General features: G+C 50.7%; 1 protein-coding gene across 2 annotated transcripts; it reads right to left on the reverse strand.

The window, feature by feature from the left end:
- Positions 1 to 5,506: 5,506 nt before the first annotated feature.
- On the reverse strand, positions 5,507 to 21,680 carry HNF4A (hepatocyte nuclear factor 4 alpha). 2 transcript variants are annotated; one of them, XM_019622152.2, is made up of 10 exons: positions 21,390 to 21,680; positions 17,934 to 18,111; positions 16,633 to 16,727; positions 14,517 to 14,623; positions 12,761 to 12,916; positions 9,693 to 9,780; positions 9,025 to 9,180; positions 8,507 to 8,743; positions 8,006 to 8,128; positions 5,507 to 7,357 (listed from the first exon to the last, which is right to left on the reverse strand). In XM_019622152.2, exons 1-10 carry the CDS (start codon positions 21,508 to 21,510, stop codon positions 7,215 to 7,217), a joined length of 1,404 nt encoding a protein of 467 aa, XP_019477697.1. In that variant the 5' UTR covers positions 21,511 to 21,680; the 3' UTR covers positions 5,507 to 7,214. The 2 variants fall into 2 exon arrangements, with proteins under 2 accessions (XP_019477697.1, XP_003212028.2); XM_003211980.4 differs by having other exon boundaries at positions 17,934 to 18,108; positions 21,390 to 21,677.
- Between the last annotated feature and the right edge of the window lie 2,550 nt (positions 21,681 to 24,230).

Below are 24,230 nucleotides of genomic sequence, written 5' to 3' on the forward strand. Positions count from 1 at the left end.
ACACCCTGCGCACCGGCGCTGTGCGGTCCGCAGCCCGCGAGCGGGAGCCGCGTGCTGAGCTCCGGCAGCTCGGGGTCGCCCCCGCCGCCCTTCGGAGCAGAACGTTCCCCTGGTCCTCCGGCACGACTCCGCGCCGCTGTCAGCGAGGAGCTGCAGCCGCCACGAGGCCTTGCCTCCTGCTCTGCGCCGAGCACACCCAGGGCGCTCAGCCCCTTCCCCGGCCCCGCAGCTCTCCTTCGGGCGCTCCCCGATCCATCGCTCCCGTAACGCGAAGGTCGCTGCCGGCGCTGCCCGCTTCTCGTTCAGCCGGGAGAGGGAGCCCGGGAGCGGAGCCGGAGCCGTTCTGCCTCCTTAGCGCCTGAGGTCGCGCTCTGTTTTATTTTTACTTCATTTCATTTCATTTTATTATTTAAAGAATGCCAAGAGAAGGGAGCGCGGGTGCTGTCATTTAGGGCCATGTGTCGGTGCTTTGTGCGCCTTCCTTAGGCAGCGGGATGAGGGATGTTCCCAGCTGTTTTGGATTCCGGCTCCGTGCTGAGATCAGAAGCAGGTCGGGTTGGGCTGAGGAGGGGCTTAAAAACGCCAAATGGAGAATGCCGGAGTTGCGAGCTGGGGTTTGTGCTGTAGGTGCAGAGAGTGGGGTGGAATTTGCTTCCCAAAGACAGAAGGGAGATCGGTCGGTCCAAATGGAGCTGGTTAATTGCTGCTGTAGCGGGGAGTAGGTGTGGGTGGCTGACGGATGGATAGGGACAGGCTGGCATAAGACAAAGAGAATAAGGACGGAAAGCAGAAATGAGAACACTGTGTAGTGAAGGACTGGAGATGGAACGTAATTTGGGGTCAGTCCCCAAACACAGCAGCTCCTGTCTGAGCTCTCCTCACATGGAGAGCATTGAACTCCAAGAGCAGCGGGTGGTGAATGGGAGGATCTGAGCCCGGAGCCAAGTCTTGGGGGGAGCTCTGGAGATACTGGCTGTGATACCACAGGAGTGGTGGTGAGAGTTTCTGTAATTAGTACTGTGAGTGCTGTGCTGTCCTGTGGTTAGAAACCAGTAAATGCAAAACACATCTATAAGGAAGTGAGAGCTAAAAAATGGACACAGGCATCCAGGCAGCCCTCCTCTACTTGGGGAGTCCTTTCCTTACCTGTGGCTGCAGGAGGCGGGATGCTCTGCACTGTGTGCATGCACACCTCCCCAGCTGACAGGGGGCTGCACTTAGCTCCTGCCTCGTCGGCTCCGATTCTGCCACGCTTTGCAGGAGCTTCGACCAGCAGTTCAGCACAGCCTGGCCTTGGAGCCATGCCTGGGCCTGTGGGACCCGGCCTTCCTCTCTCCTATTGCCCGGTTGGTGCCTTTCTCAGCTCTGCTGCTGCTGAGTGCTCCTGCCCTGCCGTTGTGTTATAAATGGGTGGCTGTTGGTGTTGGTTGATATTTAATGAAGTCCGTGTAGTACTCTTCACTCATTTACTTATCCAAACAGTCTTAATGCCCAGCCTGGGAAAGTTATCTTGGCTTCTTTAAGCTTTTCCACCATTAGCAATAAACATTTTACAGTCTTGGCAAGCTGAGACCCAATAGTGAGCATGACTTCAAACAGCATTGCTAGCAGAGAAGCCTTTAAACTGATATTAAATCTCTAAACTGAGCAAACATAACAGTCCGGTAATAAAGATAATCTGTGAGCAGTTCGGGCCAAGAGGGGCTCTGATCCCTGGGCTTCAGGCACTGCCTGCTATTGCAGCAGTACCCTCTGCAGGGCTCTGCCTCTGCTCTGCACGTGCTCTGCCGATGCGTGCAGCAGGCCAGAGGTGCGTGCAAAGCAATGGAAACAGGCTGCACTATGCAAATGCATGCAAATCTGTCACATCTGCCATGGGAGCAGTTGTGTGCGGGCAGACACCTCACACCCAGAAGTCATGGGAACAAGTGGTGGTCAGACACACAGTGTGACACAGGCACGCAGCCTCACCCGGGGTTTGAGAAGGCTGCTTTCCTCTTTGGCTTCATTAACTTTGAGACTAGGAATGGTTTTGCAAAGCCTTGGTTAGGAATGTGCTTTGTGGGGCCTCTGAGTGTTTTAAATATTGTGGGATTTCTGTAGTTTAATTTTATTCTGAACTGAGACAGCATTTGCCTGATCTTCTGTTGTGTTTCCCAGTGCCTTTGCACGCCGGAAGGACAGCAGCTGTCTCTGCATGAGGATGTGTGCCTGGCAGGATTGGTGCTTGTGGGGCTGTGAGTGCTGCTCAAGGACCTGTGCTGCACAGGTGAGAGTAGGAGGAGCACGTGGATTTCATCCTGCAAAATCCAGTCTGAAAATGGTGGAGGCCAGATGAAGGAAGCACTGCTTCTCACTGGATTGGACCAGTGCTTTGCTGTTGAGATTTTCAGCCAGGTAGCCATCACAAGCCCTTACATCAGTGGGAAGGCAGTTTGTGTACCTGTGTCATCTCCCACAGCTGAGGTCCTGCAGCATAGCTGGTCTCCGTCCTCAGAGCTGACAGCAGTCACAGCACACCTGGCAAGTCCAAAGCTAGAGGAAGCCTTGCCATCATAGAATCATTAGGATTGGAAAAGACAAGTAAGACCACCAAGTCCAACCCCCTCCCGCCCCACCGTGCCCCCTAGCCTTGTCCCCCAGTGCCACATCCCCACGGTTCCTGAACACCTCTAGGGATGGTGACCCCAGCACTCCCTGAGCAACTGTGCCACTGCATCACCACTCTTTTGGAGAAGAAATTTTCCCTAATATCTAACATCAGAAATAAAATTCCCAAACAGTCCTTCTTTCCAAGACACAGCTTAGATCCAGTGCTCTTCACCTCTTCAGAGCAGCGCACACCATTCACCCCAGCAGCCCCTTACACAGTGAGCTGAAGGAAGTGTCTGCATTCTTGTTTGTGCTGAGCTGTGCTGCTTGTTCCGCATGTAACAAAGCTGACACTATATTGCTGTGTTTATTGGCCTGGCTGGCAATTCTTCAGGTGCTAGGCGTGTTTATGGCTGTCAGGGTCACACCTTAATTAGGAATGGGGAGAGGGATTTTAAACGTACCCACAGCTTACCCTTCCTCCTCCGGTTTCTTGGTGTGGAATGGGGATGTGCAGTGCCTGGCCTGCATCCCCAAACTGGTTGGTGTTTGTTGCGCTCAGCCTTGAAGGAAGCACAGCCTGGCACACGGAATTGCCTGGCTCAGCAGTGCCACGTTGCTGAGCTGTCCCTCCCGCCTCTTGTTTTTCATGGCTATCTGTGCCTGTGTGTGCACTTGCAAGTTTAATAGCAGCAATAGTTGCTTTTGTCAGAGATAAAACTCATTTGCCTTATTTATTTATTTATTCTGTTGTTTGTTTCTTTCCACCGAGATACGAAAGCTGCAGAAAAGGCTCCAAAGCCTGTTGGCTGTTTCAGATGAGGGTTATATAAGGAATATGAAAAGAATGCATTTCTTAGTGGCCAGGGTACCTAAAAATACCACTTCTGCAGATCTTTGCTTGAACATCGTGAAAATATCTTGCAGCTGGAGATTCTGATCCCCAGGATAACGTCCTTAGTTCACATAGCAGTGCTGAAGAGGACAGTAAAAAGCTCTCCTCCCCAAAAGCAATGTCAAATAGTTGTCTTAAAGGCCAGTGCAACTGTCTTTATGGAGGACATCTCCTGTGACATGGGACATTGCCTTTGCAGAGGATAAAACACAGCCCATGCGTGGTAAGGCAGTGCCATGTTGTGATTTTGGGCTGGAGTGACAGGTGGGGTGAGGGCTCTGGCTGAGGATCCCACGTAAGGACAAGGTTGTCTCTGGGGCACATTGTGGGTTTATTTTCAAGTGAGTTGAAACTAGCAGTGAGAAACCTTCTGTAGGGACTGCACTGATTTAAGATTAACCAGGTAAAGGGCAACCTTGATAGAGTAGTTCACAAGAAGGGATCCAGGAGAATTTATTGCTTCAAAGATTTGATATTGCTTACATGATGTTATTAGGGCATAAACCCAACTGTGGTTCACAGGGTTCCTGTGGCAGGCAGGGGAGCCCTGGGTTTAATTTCACATTCATGGTGAGGAACTAACATCTCTTCCTTCTTCTGCCTGGCCCAGCCACTCAGTCACTGTGTTTGCTGCAATGCCACCTGTTCAGCCTTGGCACTGGGGCTCTGCTGCTCAGCCAGGGAAGGGAATGCACGTATTGAGGGAGTGTTATTCAAGGTCTGCACTACTTTGGGGCCTCAGAGTGGAGGTGTACATGAAGTGTTGTCTCCACTCAGTCCTCAAGCATAGCTTTGCATCTCATACCCGCTGGCAGCATTCACTGACACAGCTGTCACCAAAGGTCAGTGCACGGTGCAGGCTGCAGCTCCCCCCAGGGCAGGACTGCCCTGATTTTGCATCGGGGGAGCAGGTGGGGGATGTGCAGGGCATCTCCTGGGGGTCAGAGCTGGATGGTGGTCCTGCCCCCGACCTAATCTGTGCAGCACTCTGGTCTTTCTCCTCTCTTCCCGTTATCTTTCTGGGCATACTGCAGCTGAGAACAGGCTCCTGTGATCAGAGAGCGGGTCATTAAGAGCCTTCTCTAATTGTCAGTGTATTTCTTAACCTTTATGACTGGAGACGAGCTGACTTTCACTTTATTGTCTCATTGTGCCCTGTAGGCTCAGTCTGTCTTTGGCTGCCTGCAGTAGTTGGCTGTGTGTGAGCCAAAGCAGAATCATCACCCAGACTTCTCCAAAATGGCCTTTAAAATACAATGAGGACTTCAAAATGCATGGGTTCAGAATGCTAATAACATATTTTGGCTTCCATTGCTTGGCACTCAGAGTGTGGTTAATTTTTTAAGCTCTCTGGAATCATGGAAGGTAAATATTTATTCTTCATGTGTGTTTTTTTTTTTTAATGAAAATTGAGTTGGCCATTCAGTCTTATGGTTCCAGCACACATGGCCTCAAGGCCTCAGCCACCAGCTAACATTAAGATTGCCATGAAGCAGTGGCAGCTGGCAGCAGCATCAAACACTTGTTCGAGCTTTTTCCTCAATGCATACACACTTTGTGCTTGTACCAGCAGGGAGGTGAGTACCATGATTTAAAATAAATCTTCCCAGAAGAAAGAAATCCATCTGTCTGGGAAAAGTTAGAAAATATTTTGTGATTTTTTTCTTCTTTTTTTTTTATGAATACAACTCTAGTGAAGAAATATTCCTCTGTTTCCATTGGAAGGCAGTAAGCAGCACAAATGGATGTACAGCATCGAGGAATGCTTCATGCAAATGATCCAAAAGGGATCCCCACAGAGTATCTCTGCATACAGGAAAAGGGGTTGCTGAGGTTGGAAAAGACAGCCTGGTTGTGAAGTTTTTTTGCATTTAATTTCCCAATTATAAATAATCAATGTGATTTACAAAATAATTTACAGAAAATGATTGGCTTCATCATTGCAATAAATTACTGGGTATAATGCCACCAGCTCTGAGAGACGATACAATACTCAGGATGCCACCAGTGCAAGGCGAGGTGGTTCCTTTTTGCATTGGCGAACGAGGGAGGGATCTGCAGCTCCTCTGGCTCAGCTCAGATCCATCCCAGGGACCTCTCTGGGCCCCTTGGCAGCTGTGGGTGCCCACCACGGGGCAGGGACCATCAGGAACATGGTCTGTGGATGGTTAGATCTGCTGCCCCAGCGCATAACCAGGATTGTTTTCTTCCATGCTGGATTTTCCAGAGCACAGATGCTGCACATCTGCTGCCGAGTCTCTTCCGATGAAAAGCACTCATTCCAGGTTTTCTTGGCACCTCTGCCTCGGTGCTGCCAGCAATGAGTGAGAAGGAAAGCCTGAAGTTGCTGTGTGAGCTCCAGGAAGGCCGCTGGCCTGATTTCGGCTGTAAACCAAAGGTCGTATTGGTGAGGCTGCAGCCCTGGCAGGCCTTAGACAAAAGCACTGGGCAGACAGGAGATCAGGATATTGCTGGGGCAGCGCTACTGGTACAGGCTGCAGGGGTCTGGCTCTGACCTCTGTCACTCCTCACAGCAGGACTTGAAGTGTTCTGCTATGAGGGGACTGTTCCCGAACCCTCTGAGATCTGGAGGAGCCATAAGGAATTCTTATCCTGTTATGAAGCCCTATAAATCTGTTATCAGGCACTCACCCTCTGCAAAGGGAGTGGCACTGAACTGGACACATACCTCAGCTGGCTCTGAACTGAACTACTGGTCACAAATCCCCTGGCATGAGGCAGCCCATGTGTGAGGCTCTCTCCCTTTCACATGTCCTGCCCCTGCTTTTTCTGAACCAGCACCACACAGTTCTCTGGCAGCTCAGAAGCAGCACTGGGCCTGCTGGTTTTTCAAGCAGCACTGCCCACAGCCAGCCTGTGCAGGGCTGGCCCCATCCCGCTAGGTGACACTTCCTGAACCCACAGGCTGCAGCTGCCCTATGTGGGTGGTGAGAAGGCAGCAGTGTGAAGGGCTTGGCAGTGGCTGCCTCTGAGGCCTGGGGTGGGCAGCCCCAGGTGAGGAAACAGCAAAACCCATCCAAAAGCAGAAGAGCCCAAACAGAGGAGAATCTTGGTGGGACAGGCTTTGCCCCTGTATCAGCTGGAAAGATTTGTTAGACCTGGCCGAGGGCTTGGTTTGCTGGAGAGTGACCGAGGAAAGATCTGGGATGGGCTGTGGCTGAGGAGCAGTTCTGACAGTGCTGCTGGGCAAACCCCAGCACGCTTTGATGCAGCAGTGCTCCTGGGGCAGCTCCCACCTCAGTGAAGCTTGGCTGCACCAGGGGCAGCCTGGGGAACCGGCACAGCTGTGGGAATGAAGCCTTTCCTTTCACCCAGCACAGCCTTCTGGTTTGGAGGATCACTTGTTCACAGGGTCTGGTGTACACCGAATGGATGCTGAGAGGTAGCAATGGCAGAACAGCTAGCTGCAGTGTCCCCAGCCAGGCACTGCAGCCTCCCAATTGGGAAGGGCAGCAGTCTGGCCCTTCTTACAAGGAACGTGGTTTCAGTAAGGCTTCAGTCTTAGTTCTGTGACTCAAGGCTCTCCGTGGCATGTGCTGTCTGTAGCTGCAGGAAGACAGCTTTTGGTAGTGGTGGGCTAGTCCGATAAGCAAGTCCGTGTGCTCGTGCCCGAGGACCTTGGGATGGCTTTTTTCACAGTGACGGAGTCTGCTCAGGCTTTTCTCCCACATGGTCTTCTAAATGCGGCCAGCTGCTCTGCGGGCTGCTAGATGACCTCCTGCTTTGTGATGGCAGGCTGTGGGATGGAGGTGGGCTGTTTTGCCACAGTTGCAATGGCTCCGGGCAGCAGCTTGTACTGCTCTGGCCCTGAACCTGCGGGTGGAGATGGCTGAGGTGTTTCTGGAGTAGCTATAGAGAGAAAAGCAAAATTAGAAGAGGGTCAATAGACCTCATGGCACTGGGATTTGTCTTGTCTGTGTGAGGTTCAGGTGTAAGCAAGAAAGAGGCTCTCTAGCTAAACCCTAGCTCCTAATGGCTTGCATGTTGGCTGCCTGGCAGCCCTCACATGCAGACGCAAGTAGGTGTCCTGGAAGAGCCATAATAATGAGCAGTGGATGAAGAGAGCTGCTGCCTTTTAAATCAAAAAGCTGGCCACACTTTTTGGCCAGCTGAGCTCATCTCAGTCCAGATTTCCATGTGGTAGCCCTAAGTGGTGAACCAGATTCTCTTGTGCTTTTGCAGAGGAAGCAGTGCATGTTTGAGGCATTCAGGGGAAGGGGAGCCTTTCCTTTGATTTCATTAGGCACTGGATGGGATCATTCATCCCTGAATTTAAGGGCTATGTAAAAGTTGCAGTCTGACATGGAACATCTTGTTGAATCAGTGAATCTAGTCTAATCTAATCTAACCCACTTCTCTGTTTGTCTTTCCCTCCTTTCTGCATAGGAATTTCTCACACACTTGATCAGAGGCTCTATCTTGCACTGAAATTTCTTTGCAAGGTAGAAACTACCTCCACACACACCGGAAAGCTCCCATCTTCCTGGTGATACTCACACATCTGCCCATTGTGCATCTGAGGAGGCATTGTGTTGGCCACAATGACGTTTGTTCCCAGGTTCTCCTGGATCAGATGAGGATGCAAGGGGTGGTGAGCATGTGGCGTTTCACTTGATGAACCTAAAAACGTGCATATCACTTTTGTTGCCACAGTGGCAGACAGAGACAGCTCAGGAGGGCAGGGACACACTGTCAAGCTGATCTTTCAGACCCTTTAGTTTTGCTGGCTCTCTTCTGACAGAGGAGGACTAGAGAAACAGCTGGCTGGCAGGAGTTTGGGGGTTGCAAAGTAAAGCAGCTCTTCAGGGGAATAGAAATGGAGTAGTCTGTGTTATCATAGCAATTGACGGGAGATATTTTCATGCAAGTCAAGGTGCTGACCTGCTTACAGGCCGAGTCTCCACCTTTTTCAGGTGGAGAACAATGGATATGTGGTCCCCAATGGGATGGTGATTGGGGAGCACTGAGAGTCCTCTTGCAGGACCCTCACATACTCACCTCCCAGCAGCATCTCCTGCAGCAGGTTGTCGATCTTAGCCATGCCAAAGAGCTTGACAAACTGGATCTGCTCTATCATCTGCCAGGTGATGCTCTGCAGCACGGGCAGCAGCAGCAGCAGCTCCCCAAAGCGGCCCCGCGAGTCGTATTGCCTGTCATTGATGTAGTCCTCCAGGCTGACCTGCACCTGGTACCGCATCCGCTTGATCTTGGAGGGATCGCTCAGTCCTTTGGCATCTGAAACAACACACAGAGCAAAGCCATCCAGGCTGCTCCCCCAGTAACTGTCCTTTAATGATAGCATGAGCTCTGGGCACAGGCTGAGGCGAGCTGTCTGATACTGTACTGTCAGCAGCAGCAGGTGTTTTCCTCTTGGACTGACTTCACCCCTCCCTTTAAGAAAGTTTGGGCCTGAGAGGAGATCAGGCAGCATTTCCACAACTTCCAGTTAGTATTAGTGGGCATAACAGACTGTTCCCTGTGCTGGCAACCCTTGCCTGCTGCAATCTGGCTCATACCTGGGTCGAAGAAGATGATGGCTTTCAAGCAGACGTATTCATTGTCGTCTATCTGCAGCTCCTGGAAGGGGAGGACCAACTCATCTAGGATGCGGATGGCCACACGGCTCACCTCTACCAGCTCAGGGCAGTTCCGCGGGATGATGTGGTCATTCCCTTTGGACAAGCAGCACAGAGACCATCACCTTGGCATTGCCCAAGCCTTTATAAGAGTAGCAAGGAGTTCAAAATCCAGGGGACAAATGTTGAGATAATTTTACAATGGAAGCCTTAAGAAGTTTCTGTTTCAGTCCCATCCCTATCATGGCCCACCAGAAATGATGATCTGAGTTGCCAGAGCAACCTATTGGGAATCACTCAAGCAAGAAGAAGCTGCCTGAGGAGCAAGAGCTGTTTTCTCAGCCATACCACTGCCTGCTCATGCTGACCCAAAGGAGCGATGTGGATGTTCACTGTCCTCCGTGTTTGCCACAGCAGCATGTCATTGATGTGAGTGTGAGCCAGGCCTAGCTACACCTAAAGCTTGTGCTTGGCTCCCTAAAACAGAGAAGGGCTCAATCCACCACCCTGCAGAAAGGATGCCCGCAGACACTGAGCCACCCACCCCTTTAGCCTGGCAGGGAAGCTTAGCAGAAGCAGTTGGTGGGGAGCAGAAGTGCACTCTTTACCTAGCAGCAAGACATCCTTGAAAACCATGGACCTCTTGGCAACTCCCAGTAACAGATGTTCACCCGCATGTGCCCGCAGCAGTGCCACCTGTAAGAGTAGGGATGCATTACTTGTGTCAGCCTTGTGTCTGACACAAGGTTGAGCTGTGTTCAGTGGCCCAGGATTGGAGGGCCAGGAATGATTCTTCCCCAAGTGCCCGTGTGAGGGGAGATGATGTTTTGCTTGCGCTTTATCTCTGAGCAGCGCCCACATCCTGCTGAAATCCCACTCGTGGAGACCCATCTGCTGGCTGCTGGGGTCACCCTCTGGTCACCTCGCTCCTTCTGCAGCAACGGGCGTTTGGGCCAGGGAAGCCAAGGGGATGTTTTTCTGCCCCGCTGTTAATGATTGAAGTGTTTCATTTTATACCCTCTGTTGGCTCCTGAGAATGTTCTGAATCTTTTGCTCTCCTTCAGTTAAAAATTTCAGAGATTTGGGCAGAAACAGAAGTTAACAATTGGACAGCCTGACACAGAGGCCTCTTAATGTCCAGCCAGGATCCTCTGCTGAAGAAAACAATCATTAAACATTAAAGGAGAGATTCTGAAAAGTGTGTCCTGTTGGGAATGGTTCCCTTTCTCAGTGTGTTATCTCTCAGCATCTGACAAAGCCGAGCAAAGCCCTACCCTGCTTGAAATGGCTGGAGAGTGTGTCACTTGGGGAAGAAAGCACTGATTAGAAAAGATGCTGATGTCTGAGAGAGGGCTTGTTTTTTTCAGAGGATGTAAAAGAGTTATGCAAAATAAACAGAGTGAAGGTCCTTGCAAAAAGGCTATGCATGCATGATGCTGGGGAGCCTTTATCTGTATGCCAAAATCTAGCTTCTCTCTATCGCTATCCAAACATGGGTGGATGTGTTCGCTGAGCTGCTCGTAATTAGCAGAGCTGCACAAAACTGAGCTTCCCCATCTACCAAAAATTTGAGAAGGTTGAAAATACTGCACTTCTCAATGGGGGAATGGAGCCTCACGGTGAGCTCTCCTGCCTGTTACAAATTCAAGAAAAGCTCAGGAAACAGAAACACTGCTTTGTTTGCATAAAATTTGTGGGTTTTTTTGTTTGAGCAGAGTTCACGTAATTTACTTCAATGTGGCAAAACCCTCTTAAGTGATATTTGTTCTTTTGGTGATCAGCCTGAGGTACATAGGCCTGTTCTCAGCCAGGGTAAACATAGAAGTTGTAACACATCAAAGTAGAACTTTAACGATAAATATAAAAGTTGTAACACAACAATGTAGAACTTTAACTTTGAAATGAAATGGCTTTGCCCCACCAAGCCCAGCGCTTTGACATTTTGGTGCAGAGGAAAAATGAGTTGGGTGTGACCTTTTGTATGTAAGTGCTGGCAGAGATGATTCATTCTCAGGCAGTATTTCAGTGGCAATGTACCAGCGTTTCCCAACATTCAGTGTTCCCAGCAGACATGTCTTGACCAGCTCTCATGCCCCTTGGGGACTGGGCTGGTGTATTTTTGTTCTGCTCCCTGGCATTTCTGTCTTCCCTGCATTCCTCTGAGTATTTGCTGTCTCTGTTCTCACACTCAAACCCTCAAAAGCGTAGATGTCATTAATTCCTTTTGATGCAGCTCGTCTTCCCTCCAAAGCCCTTTGGGAACTGCCTGTTGTAGGAGAAGAGCTCAGGATAACCACAGCAGAAGACCTCCTTCAGTTTGAAGCGCCTCCTCCCCTGTGGGAAGGGCTCGGACGGCCTCCTTAGGTTTTGATTTTACAATGGCGGGGCTGCCACACTTTTCTTCTGTTGAAAAGTCTGACAGCCCCGCAATTGTAAAATGAGCTCATGTGGAAATTGCTGTCGTTTGCAGAGCTGTTAACTGGCTTTACTGCCTCTGTTCCAAATGGCAGAAGGATGCAGGAGGTTATGCAGTGCTGCCCCAGGTCTCTGTGAGGCCACAGCCTCTTTGCTGTGCAAATGTCATTCGCCATTGGGCTCCATTTTGTTTTTCATAATTTTTGAGTTGCATTTGCCGTAGGAGTTTAGTGGACTAGCTGTTGCTTTGAATAATGGAACACTTTCACAGAATGGAGGAAAAAAAAAAAGAAAGAAAGAAAAAAGGGAAGCAAGTGCTGTAAAAAGTCATTGAAGTCCCCAGAGCTGCTGGGTGATTACTGAAGATCTCAGCCTGGGGTTCTGTGACCAGCTGGATCCTTTCACTTCCTGTAACAGGACTGGAGATTGATCCAGGCTGATTTTTTGACTGCACAGTGGCTAAATGGGAATCTCTGAATCCCTTCCTGTGGGAGACACGAACTGTGCTGGCTGCCTCCAGAAGTGATGTTCCTGCCCATCCCCTTCAAACGCCAGGGCACAGCCCTGTCCTGTAAAATCTGCTGCAGACCGCTGACATTTGGGTTTAGCAGCAAAAACCTCCCTGTATCTCTTTGAGGCTGCCTCAGGGCTTGCAGAGTTACTTTACAGAGGAATTCAAACCCACGGTGTTTACCCTGGTTAGGAAACTAGCAAATGTCAATTTATCATTCGTGTTAAATGCAGATATATTCTTGCTTTTTAACTCAGAAAAGAGATTTTCTTATTGCTTTGGGAGCAAAATAGTGTTTAGTTTCAGTAATTCCACAGTAGGAGAATGAGTAGCAACATATCCCCTGTCAAGAAACAGAAAGAATGATAGACAAGTAGTTTGATTTTAAGTGTTGAGCAGACCTTAGGCGAGAATTCCTGCTAAGTCTCACTACCCTAATCATTTTGTATAGCGCTTTAGGTTTTCAAAGCTGCACAAGCCATAATTAATAAACAATTGACTGGCAGATACATACAAAACGCACACCTGATTGTGTACCTAACTTGAGCTCACTGTTATCACCACTGTGCTCATCGGCTGATTATCGCACATCAAGTGGCCTGCGGTGGCATTGTATGGATGCTGCTCCCAATCAGGCCGGCAGTCACGACAGGGGAGCAAACAATGCTCATTTTCTTTGAAGGTCTCAGCCCTCGTTTTGCTTCCCAATGCCATCTCCAGGGCAGAGTGAAGTGGGGGGACAGGGCTCACCTGGTCGTCCAGGGGCAGCTCGCAGAATGCAGGGATGTACTTGGCCCACTCCACCAGCACCAGCAGCTGCTGCTTCATGGACTCGCACACGTCGGCAATGTTGGCGATCTTCTTCCCTCGGATGTCTCCGTTCATCACGAGGACTGGGGATGATATCTGGGAAGAGAGAAAGGATCCCTCAGCAAGAGCACAGACAAATCCCAGACTTGGGAAGGTTTGGGTGCTGTGTTTAGCAGGCCCCAGCAGTGAGATTACTATGTTTTTGCACTGAGAATTATTTGTGATCACAGAGGCAGACGGGGACATTTCACATATTAAGAACAAACCTAAGAGCTCTGCAAGTACCATCACTCCAAGGAAGAACATCTCAAACCTAAGCATCAGCTTCCTACCCCGTTCCCATGCATAGCTGGTCACCCAGCTCATCTGACAATTTGCCCTTCGTCACTACTTTATCCTCATGCTTCTGTAAGCAATTAACTCAACCCCATCACTGCCCTCCGCCTGCCCTCTTTGCTCATGTACAACATCAGCTCTTCCTGTCCTGTTCCTGCCAGCTCAGACCCTGCCACCTCCCTAAGGAAATGGAGTCCAAATGCCACCCGAGGTTTTTTTCAGGTTGCGTTACCTGGAAGCTCTCCAGCTCTAGAGATATTATTGAATAAATAAGATTGTAAAAATCTCACCATGTATTACCCTAATCAGAGAGCCCCGGAAGGCTTAGCAAATAAAACCCTGAGTGAGTGACCCAAGATCTTGGAGAAGACAGCTCCTCAGCAGTATCTTGTTCTAATTAGCCAGGCATACAAAAGTTACCAGTTAGCATGCGGGAGTCTGCCTTGTTTAATGAATGTGTCTGTGCTCTGTGGGAGAGCAACAACTCCCCTACATTTGTCAATAGCTGTAGTTTTATCAGCAGACCCCACTTGAACCCTCCACCTCGTGTACACTACAGGACTCAGGGCCCCAGGAATGCCCGTCCCTTGTAGGTCTCAAGACCCCACGATCTCACCTCTCTGGGAGCAGCACCAATGTTATTTTCAGAGGGCATGTAAATACATTAGGACCTGTGTAGGATGAAGTGAGACACGGGATGAGCTTGGATATACCACTGCTGTAGAGACTTGGCCTGCAGCCCTTCTGGCATATCCCCCCTTGAAGGGGGTGTCCTTCCAGCCATCCCTAGAATGGAGTCCTGTCCTGGGGGCCGTTTGTGCGGCCATGTGAACATGGACCGTCACTCCAGCTTGAACCCATCTTTGTTTCCATCAGGACAAGGGGATGGATTTTTAAATAGTTGTTTTCCATTCAGTGAATGCTCTAGGAAGTAAGCTTTGGCAGTATGTTTGTGGAAATCAGGAATTTCAAGCAAACGCTGGAAAGAATATCTACATTAAAAAAAAAAGAAGCATGAAACTGATTCCTTGTGGAACTGTGCAGGCAACCAAAAACCAGGAGTTTTTGCTGGGGAAGGGAGGTTGCCTGTGCAAGGTCACAGCTCCTTGGATTGCAATCACTGCCCAGTTCTCTTCCAGCAGACTCCCCAACGCAGAACAGACCATTGGCTATTAGTGCAGCACAATTTCAGGAGCACTGAAGGGCTGGTTTCAGGTAACAAATGCCTTTGAAAAACCAGTGTTGAGTTGGCAGATAAATTGCTTAGGAAGGAGGTGGTAATTTGAAGACTCAGCTGTTAACTACTCAGCAGCCCTAGTGCCTGATGCTTTGTATCAGCCGAGGAAGAAAGAAGAGGTACCTGTTGTGCCAGGACTTCTGCCTGCAGTAAGGCGTTGATGGAGGGCAAGCTGCTGTCTTCATAACTTGATCTTCGGGTGCTGATTCGGTCCCGTTCATTTTGTACAGCTGCAAGAGAGGATTTTGGCACAGATGCAGGTTGCTCATGGAAACACACAGCAAAAGCTATCAGAGCCTTATAGCGTTCTCTTTCGCAAGGCTTTGGACCACTTCCTGAGCTGCAGTTTCCCAGCTTCCCTGCCTGCCAAGGCAGAGGTGCAGCTGTGTCTGGCTTGTGACATGATGCCTGCAGGAGTTGACTACATTTGGTCATTCTTTTTCACACTGTCTATACTTGGTTTTGTGGGGACTGGGGTGTTTCAGAACCCCAGCACTTGGCTCAAAACCTGCAGAGCTCAGTGGGAGAGTTTCATCTCAAGGAATCTGTTTCTCGGTATTTTGATTTCAAGGTATAGGATCTGTTTCTTAGGGGAATGTCTGAAAGTCTGGCCATGCTCACACAGGCAGCCCAAAGCTTATGTGTGAAATCAAGTGGCCAGGTATCTGCACGGCTATTTTATCTGTCCATGCAACATCTGTGAGCTGCATTTGAGAAGCTCTTGTGCTGCATATGTGCAGTTTGCAAACTTCTCTCTCAGCTTCAATAAGGGAGGAAATGCAGAATAGCTCCTATGCATCTGTGCAGAGCCACAGAGCGCCTTTATACCTTAATGTAGAGAGTCCCAGGCAGGTATGAGCCCAGCATGCCTCCCTGCTTGGTGTGCTCTAGAGAAGGGCCTGGGCCATGAGTCTGAAGCAGCAGCAATGCTGAAGTGCAGAATTTGCCTCTCTGTGCCACGGGGCTGTGGGCTGGCCGTAACTCACCACGGCCAAGGCAGTCACCCAAAGCCATCTGCTCAAACAAGGTACTGATCGATGGCAGGGGAAACAGAACAGTCTCTTCCTTAGGCCGGCGGCTCTCTGGATTGATACGTTCTCAATGTATAAATCTGCCTGATAAAAAGCAATAATGAGGCTGGGCCAGAAGCAAAGCCCTGCAGTCAGCGGCTGTAAATAGGAGCTCTCAAGGTTATGCTGCTTGTTATCAGTAGCAGGCCCCCGAGTTCAGTCACGCCATGATGTTTTCCAAATGTTTGCTCAGTATTAGCTGGTCATGCACCTAATGTAACTTCTATTGAATATTAACAGACAGCAGCAAAGCTCTGGGCATGGGATGAGCGGGCTTTGCGGGGAGAGGAGGATTCCTGTGTTCTACAAGAAAGTCAAGCCCAGTTCCTCGCAACACCTCATCTACTGTAACAGGGGAGAAGTGTTCCTGCTCAGAGGCCTTTCCACGGGCCGGCATCCTTGGAGCAGGGCTTTTGTCTCTCCTCCAGCAGAGCCACCAGCTGACAGGTCCAGTGGCAGCCCCTGTTGTCCCTGCTATGCTGAGTGCTGCTGTGAGCTGAACAGGGACTGAATTTATCTCCACTGTGTTTGGGTTGTGGGGACCTGAAAGTCTGCAGAGGCAGAGATGCAGGAACGTTAGTGGGGTCACCTGGGCCATGCAAACCCAGGTAGAGTGATAACTGAAATGCTCCACCTTGCTCTGGGTCTTTTCTGTTGTGGCTGATGTATCAGATACAACTCAGCTCTCTGCATAGGGCCCACAAGAACCTACATCCACGTGAGCAAACTGAGAGGCAAAAGGGTTGCTGCGTGTTTTTCTGGAGTCACTTGTCCAGACATGGATTTGTAGGTGACACGGCAGTTTTCCCAAAGTTCTTCTGAATGACTCAGACCTCTTCTGAGCTTCATGCATCATAGTGTGAGCAAGCTGAAAGCTGTGGATGTGACTTGTGGGTACAAGAGGGGGCAGTTCTGGTGCATGGGCATGGCCCTGTGATTCTCTCCTGGCTTTGTCTTTGCTGGCATCTGAATAGGCCCCCTGGAACTGAGTTTGAAAGCACACAAGTCCTGCATGCTTTGCTGGGAACCTTAACCGAGTGCAAGGGCTCTGTATGGCTTGAAGTGGGCAGCTGGGCCTTCACGGGGCTCATGGCAACAGCTAATATCTCCCTGCCCTGCCACGAGGGAGGGCTGGTCTGTGCTGAGGGCAGGGAGGGGAAGGCACCCACCTTCCTTCTTCATCCCTGCTCGGAAGCACTTCTTAAGCCTGCAGTATCGGCACTGGTTTCTTTTGTCTTTGTCTACCACACACTGCCTGTTAAACCTGGGGAGAAACAGAGGTGTGAGAAGCAGTGAGACTGAGCCTGTGGAAAGGAGAGAGGAGAGGAGAGGAGAGGAGAGGAGAGGAGAGGAGAGGAGAGGAGAGGAGAGGAGAGGAGAGGAGAGGAGAGGAGAGGAGAGGAGAGGAGAGGAGAGGAGAGGAGAGGAGAGGAGAGGGGCAGAAGTGGGCTGAAGTCTCCACATCTCTCCAAGGCAGTGTTGGCTCCAGGAGGTTCCTGCTGACCTCTGGACGGCATCACTGGCACACAAACAGCTCTGAGCTGCCCATGCTTCAGAGAGGAGATGGCAAGCACCCAGCTTCTTCCCTACCCACTTGTATCACCACATCGATTGCAGATGACGGTGCATTACACTGATCTCCTGTATGCAGCATAAACCTGGTAGCCATTTGCAGCATGAATTTCACTTGCAAATATGCTCTAATTTGCTGCTGATTGATCAACCTTGCAAAGACAAAGGCATATAGATCTATGGAAGGGCTTCCAGCCATGGAGAATTCTGTAGCTCTGAAAAGGCTTGTTTGTAACACACTTTTGGAAGCCCTAAGCTAAGATTTGTTCAAATGGATGCCAGAAAGCAGATCTTTAAGCACTGTCATAAAAGATCTGGTGTCAGGAGAACTGGGAGCCTTGGCTTTTCCCACTGTGGGGAGGGGGCTTCCTGGGCAGACATCCTAAACAGCCCTGGGTTGCAAGCAACTGTGTGCTTCACGTACATTGCTAAGTCCGGAGCTTATCGCTCTGATTTTTAGAGTGATCTTGCTACTCACACTCACCAAGTGGCTGTCAGGAGTGGATCACACAAAAAGTCAGAGGATTCTGACACTCTAAGCTGAGGATTCTTGTTTTCCACTGCAAACCTCTCAGTCTCAGCTGCTCAGAGCAGCAAGCAGCATATCACAGCAGAGCCGAGGGCCTTGTGCTAGCAGCATAAGGGACAGTGTGTGAATGGTACGAGCAACATACTTGTCCTATCCTGTCATGGGACACGCAGAGATGGGCATGCTGCATTACCAGCATATTCCCAGAGAAGTGTCAGAGCAAGAGCTGTTCTGTGCATCTGACTCTTTCCAGCCAGAGGATGAGGTCAGGGAAGACAATGGAAGATATGAAGAGATTGAAGGGCCATGCTGCAGAACTCAGCTTTGCTGCACAGTTGTTGGGGCTGTTTTGTCCCCCTCTGTCCTTACCTGCAGGAATACATGTGGTTCTTCCGCACACTCCTCCTGAAGAAGCCTTTGCAGCCATCGCAGCTGGAAGCCCCGTAGTGCTTCCCTGTGGCGCGGTCCCCGCAGATGGCACACAGCGCACTCACCCCAATGCTGTTGGAGGTGTTGAGGTTGGCTGCTTCTGATGGAGATGTGTCTGCTTGGGAAAGGACACAGCAAGAACACAGTGAGACAGACAGCTAACATCTCCTAATTCCTTTTCCAGTGATTTTCCAAAGAACTGGGCAGCTGCAGCAGTTCACAAGCAATGGTGGGTGCTCTGGGTATCCTAAGTCATTGCATCTAGAATGTGCTAATGCTGCTGGTGTGCCAGGGCAAGTAGCTCTTCCCAAAGCTCGACTCCAGCAATGCCTTCAGGCTACGCAGAAACCCATTTGCAGCTGTCACAAAGCACAGCCAAAATTCCTGGGGGATTTGCAGATGCTTTGGGCCTCTGCAGTTTGGCCAGAGAATGAGTTGGTGCAGTTAGAGCTGAGGTTTTACAGCTTGGATCTGCTGGTTTGATAGTGAGGTGATGGTGTTACGGCCCTGAAAGAGGCTTCAAGTGAAAGAGGCTATCGGTGCACAATAATTGCATATGGCTTCAGCTGGAGAACTCGTGGGCAAATACTAACCGTGCAAAGAAGGACTGATTGAGCCAACCCAGAAAGAAAGGACAGCACTATAACATGGAGAGGGCTGTATGCTGCGTATCTTCCAGAGTATGGGACATGAGATGCATCCCGCAGTCCTTACAAGCTGTAAAGGGACTGACATGTGTAGTGTGTTTTTGGGAGGGTGGGGAATAGCAGCAGCCTGTGTAGGAGAGGACACCTGAAAGGCTCAAAACCATACAAGCCCTACACTAAAATCCCTCCAGCAAGCCAAACAAACCTCAAGGCTGAAGGGATCAGCTTGTTATTCAGTTGATCTAATTGTCCCCTCCCAAGCACATTTTCTTGTATCAGCATGGGACTCAGAGGAAATCCCATTTGCAAATGATACCTAGGATCTACAAAGCCATATAAACCTTCTGAGACCTTAATACTGGAGTACATCCATCCCAGCAACCACCTCAAAGGACAGTAGTGGAGATCAGCAGGTCAACAGAGGCTAAGAGCATGACAGAATCATGAAGAGGACCTCTCAGGCACTGCTCATTACCCAGCCTGCATCCTATAGCACAGAGGTGGGCATTGCACAACCAATGGGGCTCCCAGAGAATGTTCACCTTACACTTCTGAGGACCTGGCAGCCACTTTGAGGGGTGAGCACTGACCTCCCCAGGGCTATGTGGAACAGCTCAGTGCTCCTCATCTCCCCTCTCACCTTCTCCCTCCCCACACCCCCCTTGGGTTTGGCAGGGATGCAGTTAACGCTTACCCAGGAGGGCTGCAACTGCTCCCACCTGGCTCCCTTCAGAGAGGGGCTGCAGAAGGATAAATGCTCTGAGAGGGTTGGTCCCAGGATGGTGGGACTGTCTTTGCTGGCTGGGGTCTGTGTGTTGGAGAGGGCTAAGCTGGTACATCAGGTGTAGGGCTTCAACTTTAGTTTCTGCTTAGCAGGAAAGGGGTTGTAGTGGGCTCTGCAGCAAGAGGTACGCAGCCTTCTCATGCTGTCCCTTGATGCAGATGTGTGGGTACAAGTGACTTGAAGTGCATGCTGTGATCCTAGCAGTGAGCTTATGCAGAGCATTCCTCCAGCTCTGGTGGCAGCTCTCATTTCCCTGCCCGCTTTCTTTCTAATTCCTCACATCCCTCCTCTATTGCTCTCCTGAGTCACAGTTTGTTCTCTCTGGGCCTGGCACACCCTGCTGTACTGCAGGGCTGAGGAGCTGTGTTCCTGTGCCAGCTCAGGACACTCCTTCCTCCGCTCCTCAGTGCCGGGCCCATGTGTCCCTCGCTCCTGCAGGGCAGAGCAAGCAGCTTTCCTCTGATTGCATCCAGAGGCCTCAGCTGGATGATGCTTCTTCCAGGAAGAAAGTTAGGTTTTTCAGTTCCATCTAAACGTAGAACTTTGCAACAGAGAGGAAAACAGAGCCAATCCATATCCAGTCACTCTGCTCATCTGTCTGTGACAGTTCACATAAATTCTTCCTAGCAGCTTGTGTTTCATGCTGCAAATAGGTAAAGAAGTTATCAAAGAAATCACACCCTCTTGGTCTAAGAGCTGATCAAAAATGGAATTATTTCTTAATGGATAACTTTCCAATTAAGCTTACTTTTATAATGCCAGAAACATGGGCTCCTGGCTGCTGCGGTGAAGTGAGTTTAATGGCTATTCATTTGGAGTTATAGTTAATTTGTGTGGCACCTGCCCCTGCCAGGCACTGGGCACATGCAGAGCAGAGCCAGTTCCCCATAACCCAGCTGGCTCATCTGCCCATAGGCTGTGGGATGTGGCACTGTGCCTGAGCTAGTCCTGTAGAATCCCCGGACCTAGCGGAGCCCAGCTCACAGCCCCTGTGCAGGGCAGCTCCCCTGGCTTCTCCCTGCTGGGAGCAGAGCTGTGCCTCGTCCTAAAGGTCCTGCTCGCTGGTGGGGCAAAGGGGTGGTGGCTTTGGGGTGGGTACAGCCAGGCCTGGGCAGGGGAATGTGCAGCTTCAGCTCCGTGGGGAGCGGAGTTTCATCCCAGGGAAAGCTGTGCTGCTGGTACTGCCCTATGGGAAAAGGGTGGCATGAAGAGAGGGGGAAAAAGGGCCTGGGGGTCACTTTCTGCAGCATGCTTAGTTTAGTCATTAACTGTGTATTTAGAGAGACTTTAGGGGGACTTGGAGAGGAATCTCCTGTTATCGCTGGGCATCTGATCTAGCAGAATCCTTCGTTCCCTAATGGATGGGCCACTGTTGCAAGTCCTAGTGGGTTCAGTGTGATCCCATCTTGCTGAGGGAGCCCATCTCCCCCTAGCCAGGGCTGCTGTCTTCCTTCCAGCCTGGGCCACCCCCAGCCCTGCAGCACTGTGGCCCCATGCTCCCCCTGCACAGCAGCACTGCAGGGCCGTGGTCTCAGAGCAACCCTGGGGCAGTCCTTGGGTGCATTTTGGAATGATTTGAACCCTGGCCAGGCAGCAAGCAGCTTTCTGCTGTTGGGAAGATCCAGCTACAGCTGCTCCTACATGGACAGGGCTGGCTTTCTGCCTGAAAGCAGATTTTCTGCTGAGCCACGGGTAGCATTTTGTTGGCACTTTCTGGTTCTTTTTTTCCTTTCCATGGGAGCCTGGGAGTGGCAAGATCCCTCTGCCCTCAGCTCAGGCTGAAGGCTGCTGAGGACCACAAATCCCATCCCTAGGCTCCAGGGCACCTCTCAGCCACCTCGCTTTCACTCTGGGGGCAGCAGGACCCCCGCCGTGCCCCCCGCCCTCCCCAAGCCATTCAGTGACTGCCCTGGGGACGTGTCCCCCTGCAGCCCGACTCGCCCCATCACGCCGGAGGGGACTTACCGCTGCCCATGGCCAGCACCTGCATGTTCTCAAACTCCAGGGTGGTGTACGCCGGGTCCAGCGCCGCGCTATAATCGGCCATCTCCATGTCTATCAGGGCTTTGGAAAGGCGCATTATCATCGGCAAACACGGGCCAGATCGTGCCGATTCCCTTGTCCGAGGCTATTGGCCCTACTGCCTCTCTCTGCCTTCACTGTGTCCCCTATCTGTTGTCTTTTATTTCAAATATTTCTCTGAAAGGATTTGCTAGCCTCAAGGCCTATACTTCTCAGAGGGGTGGAGGCAGGGGTTAATCTTTAATCATTTTACCCACTGCTAACACTGCGTGGCTGTTGGCTTTTTTTTTTTTTGTTGGTGGAGCAGCAGTGATTCTTGTTGACTGTTTATGATTGCATCTCGAGGCGCAGTGCTGATCCCAGCTCCCAGGAACGCACGGGGAGAAGCACTCACCACTCAGGGAACACCTTTGTGGGGCTGTTGACCTTGGTGCTGGGCTGTGCCAGTGGTGGGAGGGCTGGAAAAATCCCTGTCTGGGGAACAAGTCTGTACCCCACTCCTGCCTCTGCGTTCCCCTTTGCCTTCGCTCCCGATCCCTCCTTCTCTCACTCCCTCCCTTCCAAAGCATTTCCCTTCCTCTCCCTTTCCCTCCCAGGGAAGGTCAGCACCCGCATTGTGATTTACACGTTGCTATGCAAAGTAACAACGTAGGACTCATTTTACTTCCCTATAAACCCAGTTTTACAGGGGCTGAATGCCCTATAAACAGGTCCCGCTCCTGAGCTGTGCCTAAACAACCTTTGGTGTGAGGGTATGCCTGAGTGCCAGGCACGCAATGGAGGGGACAGTGAAGGGACGAGCGGGGCTGGCATGCTGCACGGGGCACAGCTGGGCTGTGCTGTCCTGGCAATGGGCTGCCCACTGTTGGGCACACCCTGGCCTAGCTTTGGCCTCTTAAAAGTTTCATGGGTGTTTTATGGCGCAGCAGGGCTTGACACTGCAGCATGATTTTTCCTTCTATGAATTCAGCCAAGCAGAGCTCTCTGCTGCATCACATCTACTGGCATCACCAGGTCCTAGTGTCAGAACCGCACTGAGCAGCAGCAAGCAGCAGGGCTCCTGCTTCCTTCCTGCCCGCCCAGGGGCTCTCTGGGCCCCCTGCTTGCCCTCTGCAGGGCTGACAAGTTTCAGTGCAATTTGCACCACATGACAATGCAAGATTTAATTGATTACCCAACGGCGTCGTCTGGATGGCACAGGAAAACAAGCAATTAATGATTCAGCATCAGCTCGCTCTGCATTGAAAACCTCCCCTTGATTTCACAATCAGCACCAGGTGACCGAGGCCACACGCTGCCAATTTGGGCTCCAAACTTGCTTGTGTTTGTGCTTCCCAGTGCACCAGCACAGCCCTAGCTTCCCGAGCCCTCCTAGCCACAGTGTGGCCCTGAGGTCCTTGGCCCCGCAGCGATACGTACTGTTGGTGCAATGATTTGCTTATCACATTTAGGAGCATTGAGGATTGTTCAAGTAGTCCTTGCCTCCCAAAAGCATCATGTACCAAGGGGTACTTTTACCTTAAGGCTACAGATCTGCAGGAGCAAAGCAGAGAGCGAGGGAAAGCTCCTGATTTCTTATTTGGGACTGGCAGTAAGCGATCCTTTTCTGCAGGGAAAATAGCCTCTCTACACTCGTGTGGTCAGTGCTTCTTCCCTTTGGCAGCAACAGCCCTCAGCCAAAATTGTTGTAATGATGTGCGCCAGGGTGGAGGTGCTGAGGCAGAGCACAGCCCCGCAGTGGCCTCATCCCAGGGACCTCCGTCCCAGCCCTGCTCAGGCCATGGTGATCCCTTTGATTAGATAAATGCTACAGACACTTGGTCAAATATGTGCAGGATTTGCCACAGTGTCTAGTAAAATACCATAAAAGCATGGCCCGTTTTTCTCCATTCAGCAAAACAACCCTTTTGCTTCAATAGCCTGCTGACAAAATAAGGCCATTTGCTCCTAGGGAGGAAGGATTAAGAGGGCCAGGAACAGAAGACGGAGAGGCACTGTGTGCAGAAGAGGCAGATAAGGAGCAGGGAAGTTTGGGGAGCATTAGGTGGCTCACGAGGCAGGGACGCAGGGCTTTCTGTCTGTGTGTTTGTGTGGGTTGTCATTTTCTTGCTACTGGTGCCCCCTCACAAAACCCTTGTCTCAGCACTGGGGTGAAGGACATTGTGCACTTCCTTTGCCCCGGGGATGGGCTCATGGCACAGAGACCCTGCCTGCAAACTATGCTGGATGCTGGGAGCCCTCGTCTCTATCCCACATCTCCACACGGTAGCTTTTGGGGACAGCTTGCTGATGTCACCAAGCTATGTAGTAGTTAATAGGACCACGATGTGCCGCAGCTGCTTTGGGATGGAGATGTTTTTTGTACCCTCCAGCTATGCCAGGAGATGGCTGTAGAGGAGCCATTACAGCCCCAGGACGTGCAGCCTTCTGTGCTAAGTGAATATTTGATTTTTATCAGCTGAGCAATAAATCGTTCTGTCTTTTTCCACTATAGCACCTCATGACACTAATTCCACTTTATATCTTTGGCAAATTAATCCAAAGCAAAAGGGAATTCCCTGAAAATAAGATCGGTGCTTATCAGTAGATGAGGATCAGGAATAGATTATTTAATGGAGTGTTTATGGTGATTCCATTCGGTATACCATGCTTGCTAGCTCCTGGTTTCAGATGGGTTAGCCTCTCACAGGGCTCCTCCACAATGGAATGCTGTGGGACCGAAGGACAATTCAGGTTGAAGGGGACCTAAAAGGAGTCTCTACCCACGTATCACACAGGGCCTGC

Source organism: Meleagris gallopavo, chromosome 22 (assembly GCF_000146605.3).
Source record: "Meleagris gallopavo isolate NT-WF06-2002-E0010 breed Aviagen turkey brand Nicholas breeding stock chromosome 22, Turkey_5.1, whole genome shotgun sequence".
NCBI lineage: Eukaryota > Metazoa > Chordata > Aves > Galliformes > Phasianidae > Meleagris > Meleagris gallopavo.

Excerpts from the sequence above, each read along its gene's own strand:
- HNF4A (XM_019622152.2), bottom strand. The coding sequence starts at position 21,510 with ATGATAATGCGCCTTTCCAAAGCCCTGATAGACATGGAGATGGCCGAT. Across the intron at positions 16,728-17,933 it reads AACCACATGTATTCCTGCAG|GTTTAACAGGCAGTGTGTGG; the intron begins GTAAGGACAGAG and ends GTTTCTCCCCAG. Across the intron at positions 8,129-8,506 it reads GCAGGAGATGCTGCTGGGAG|GTTCATCAAGTGAAACGCCA; the intron begins GTGAGTATGTGA and ends GCACGTTTTTAG.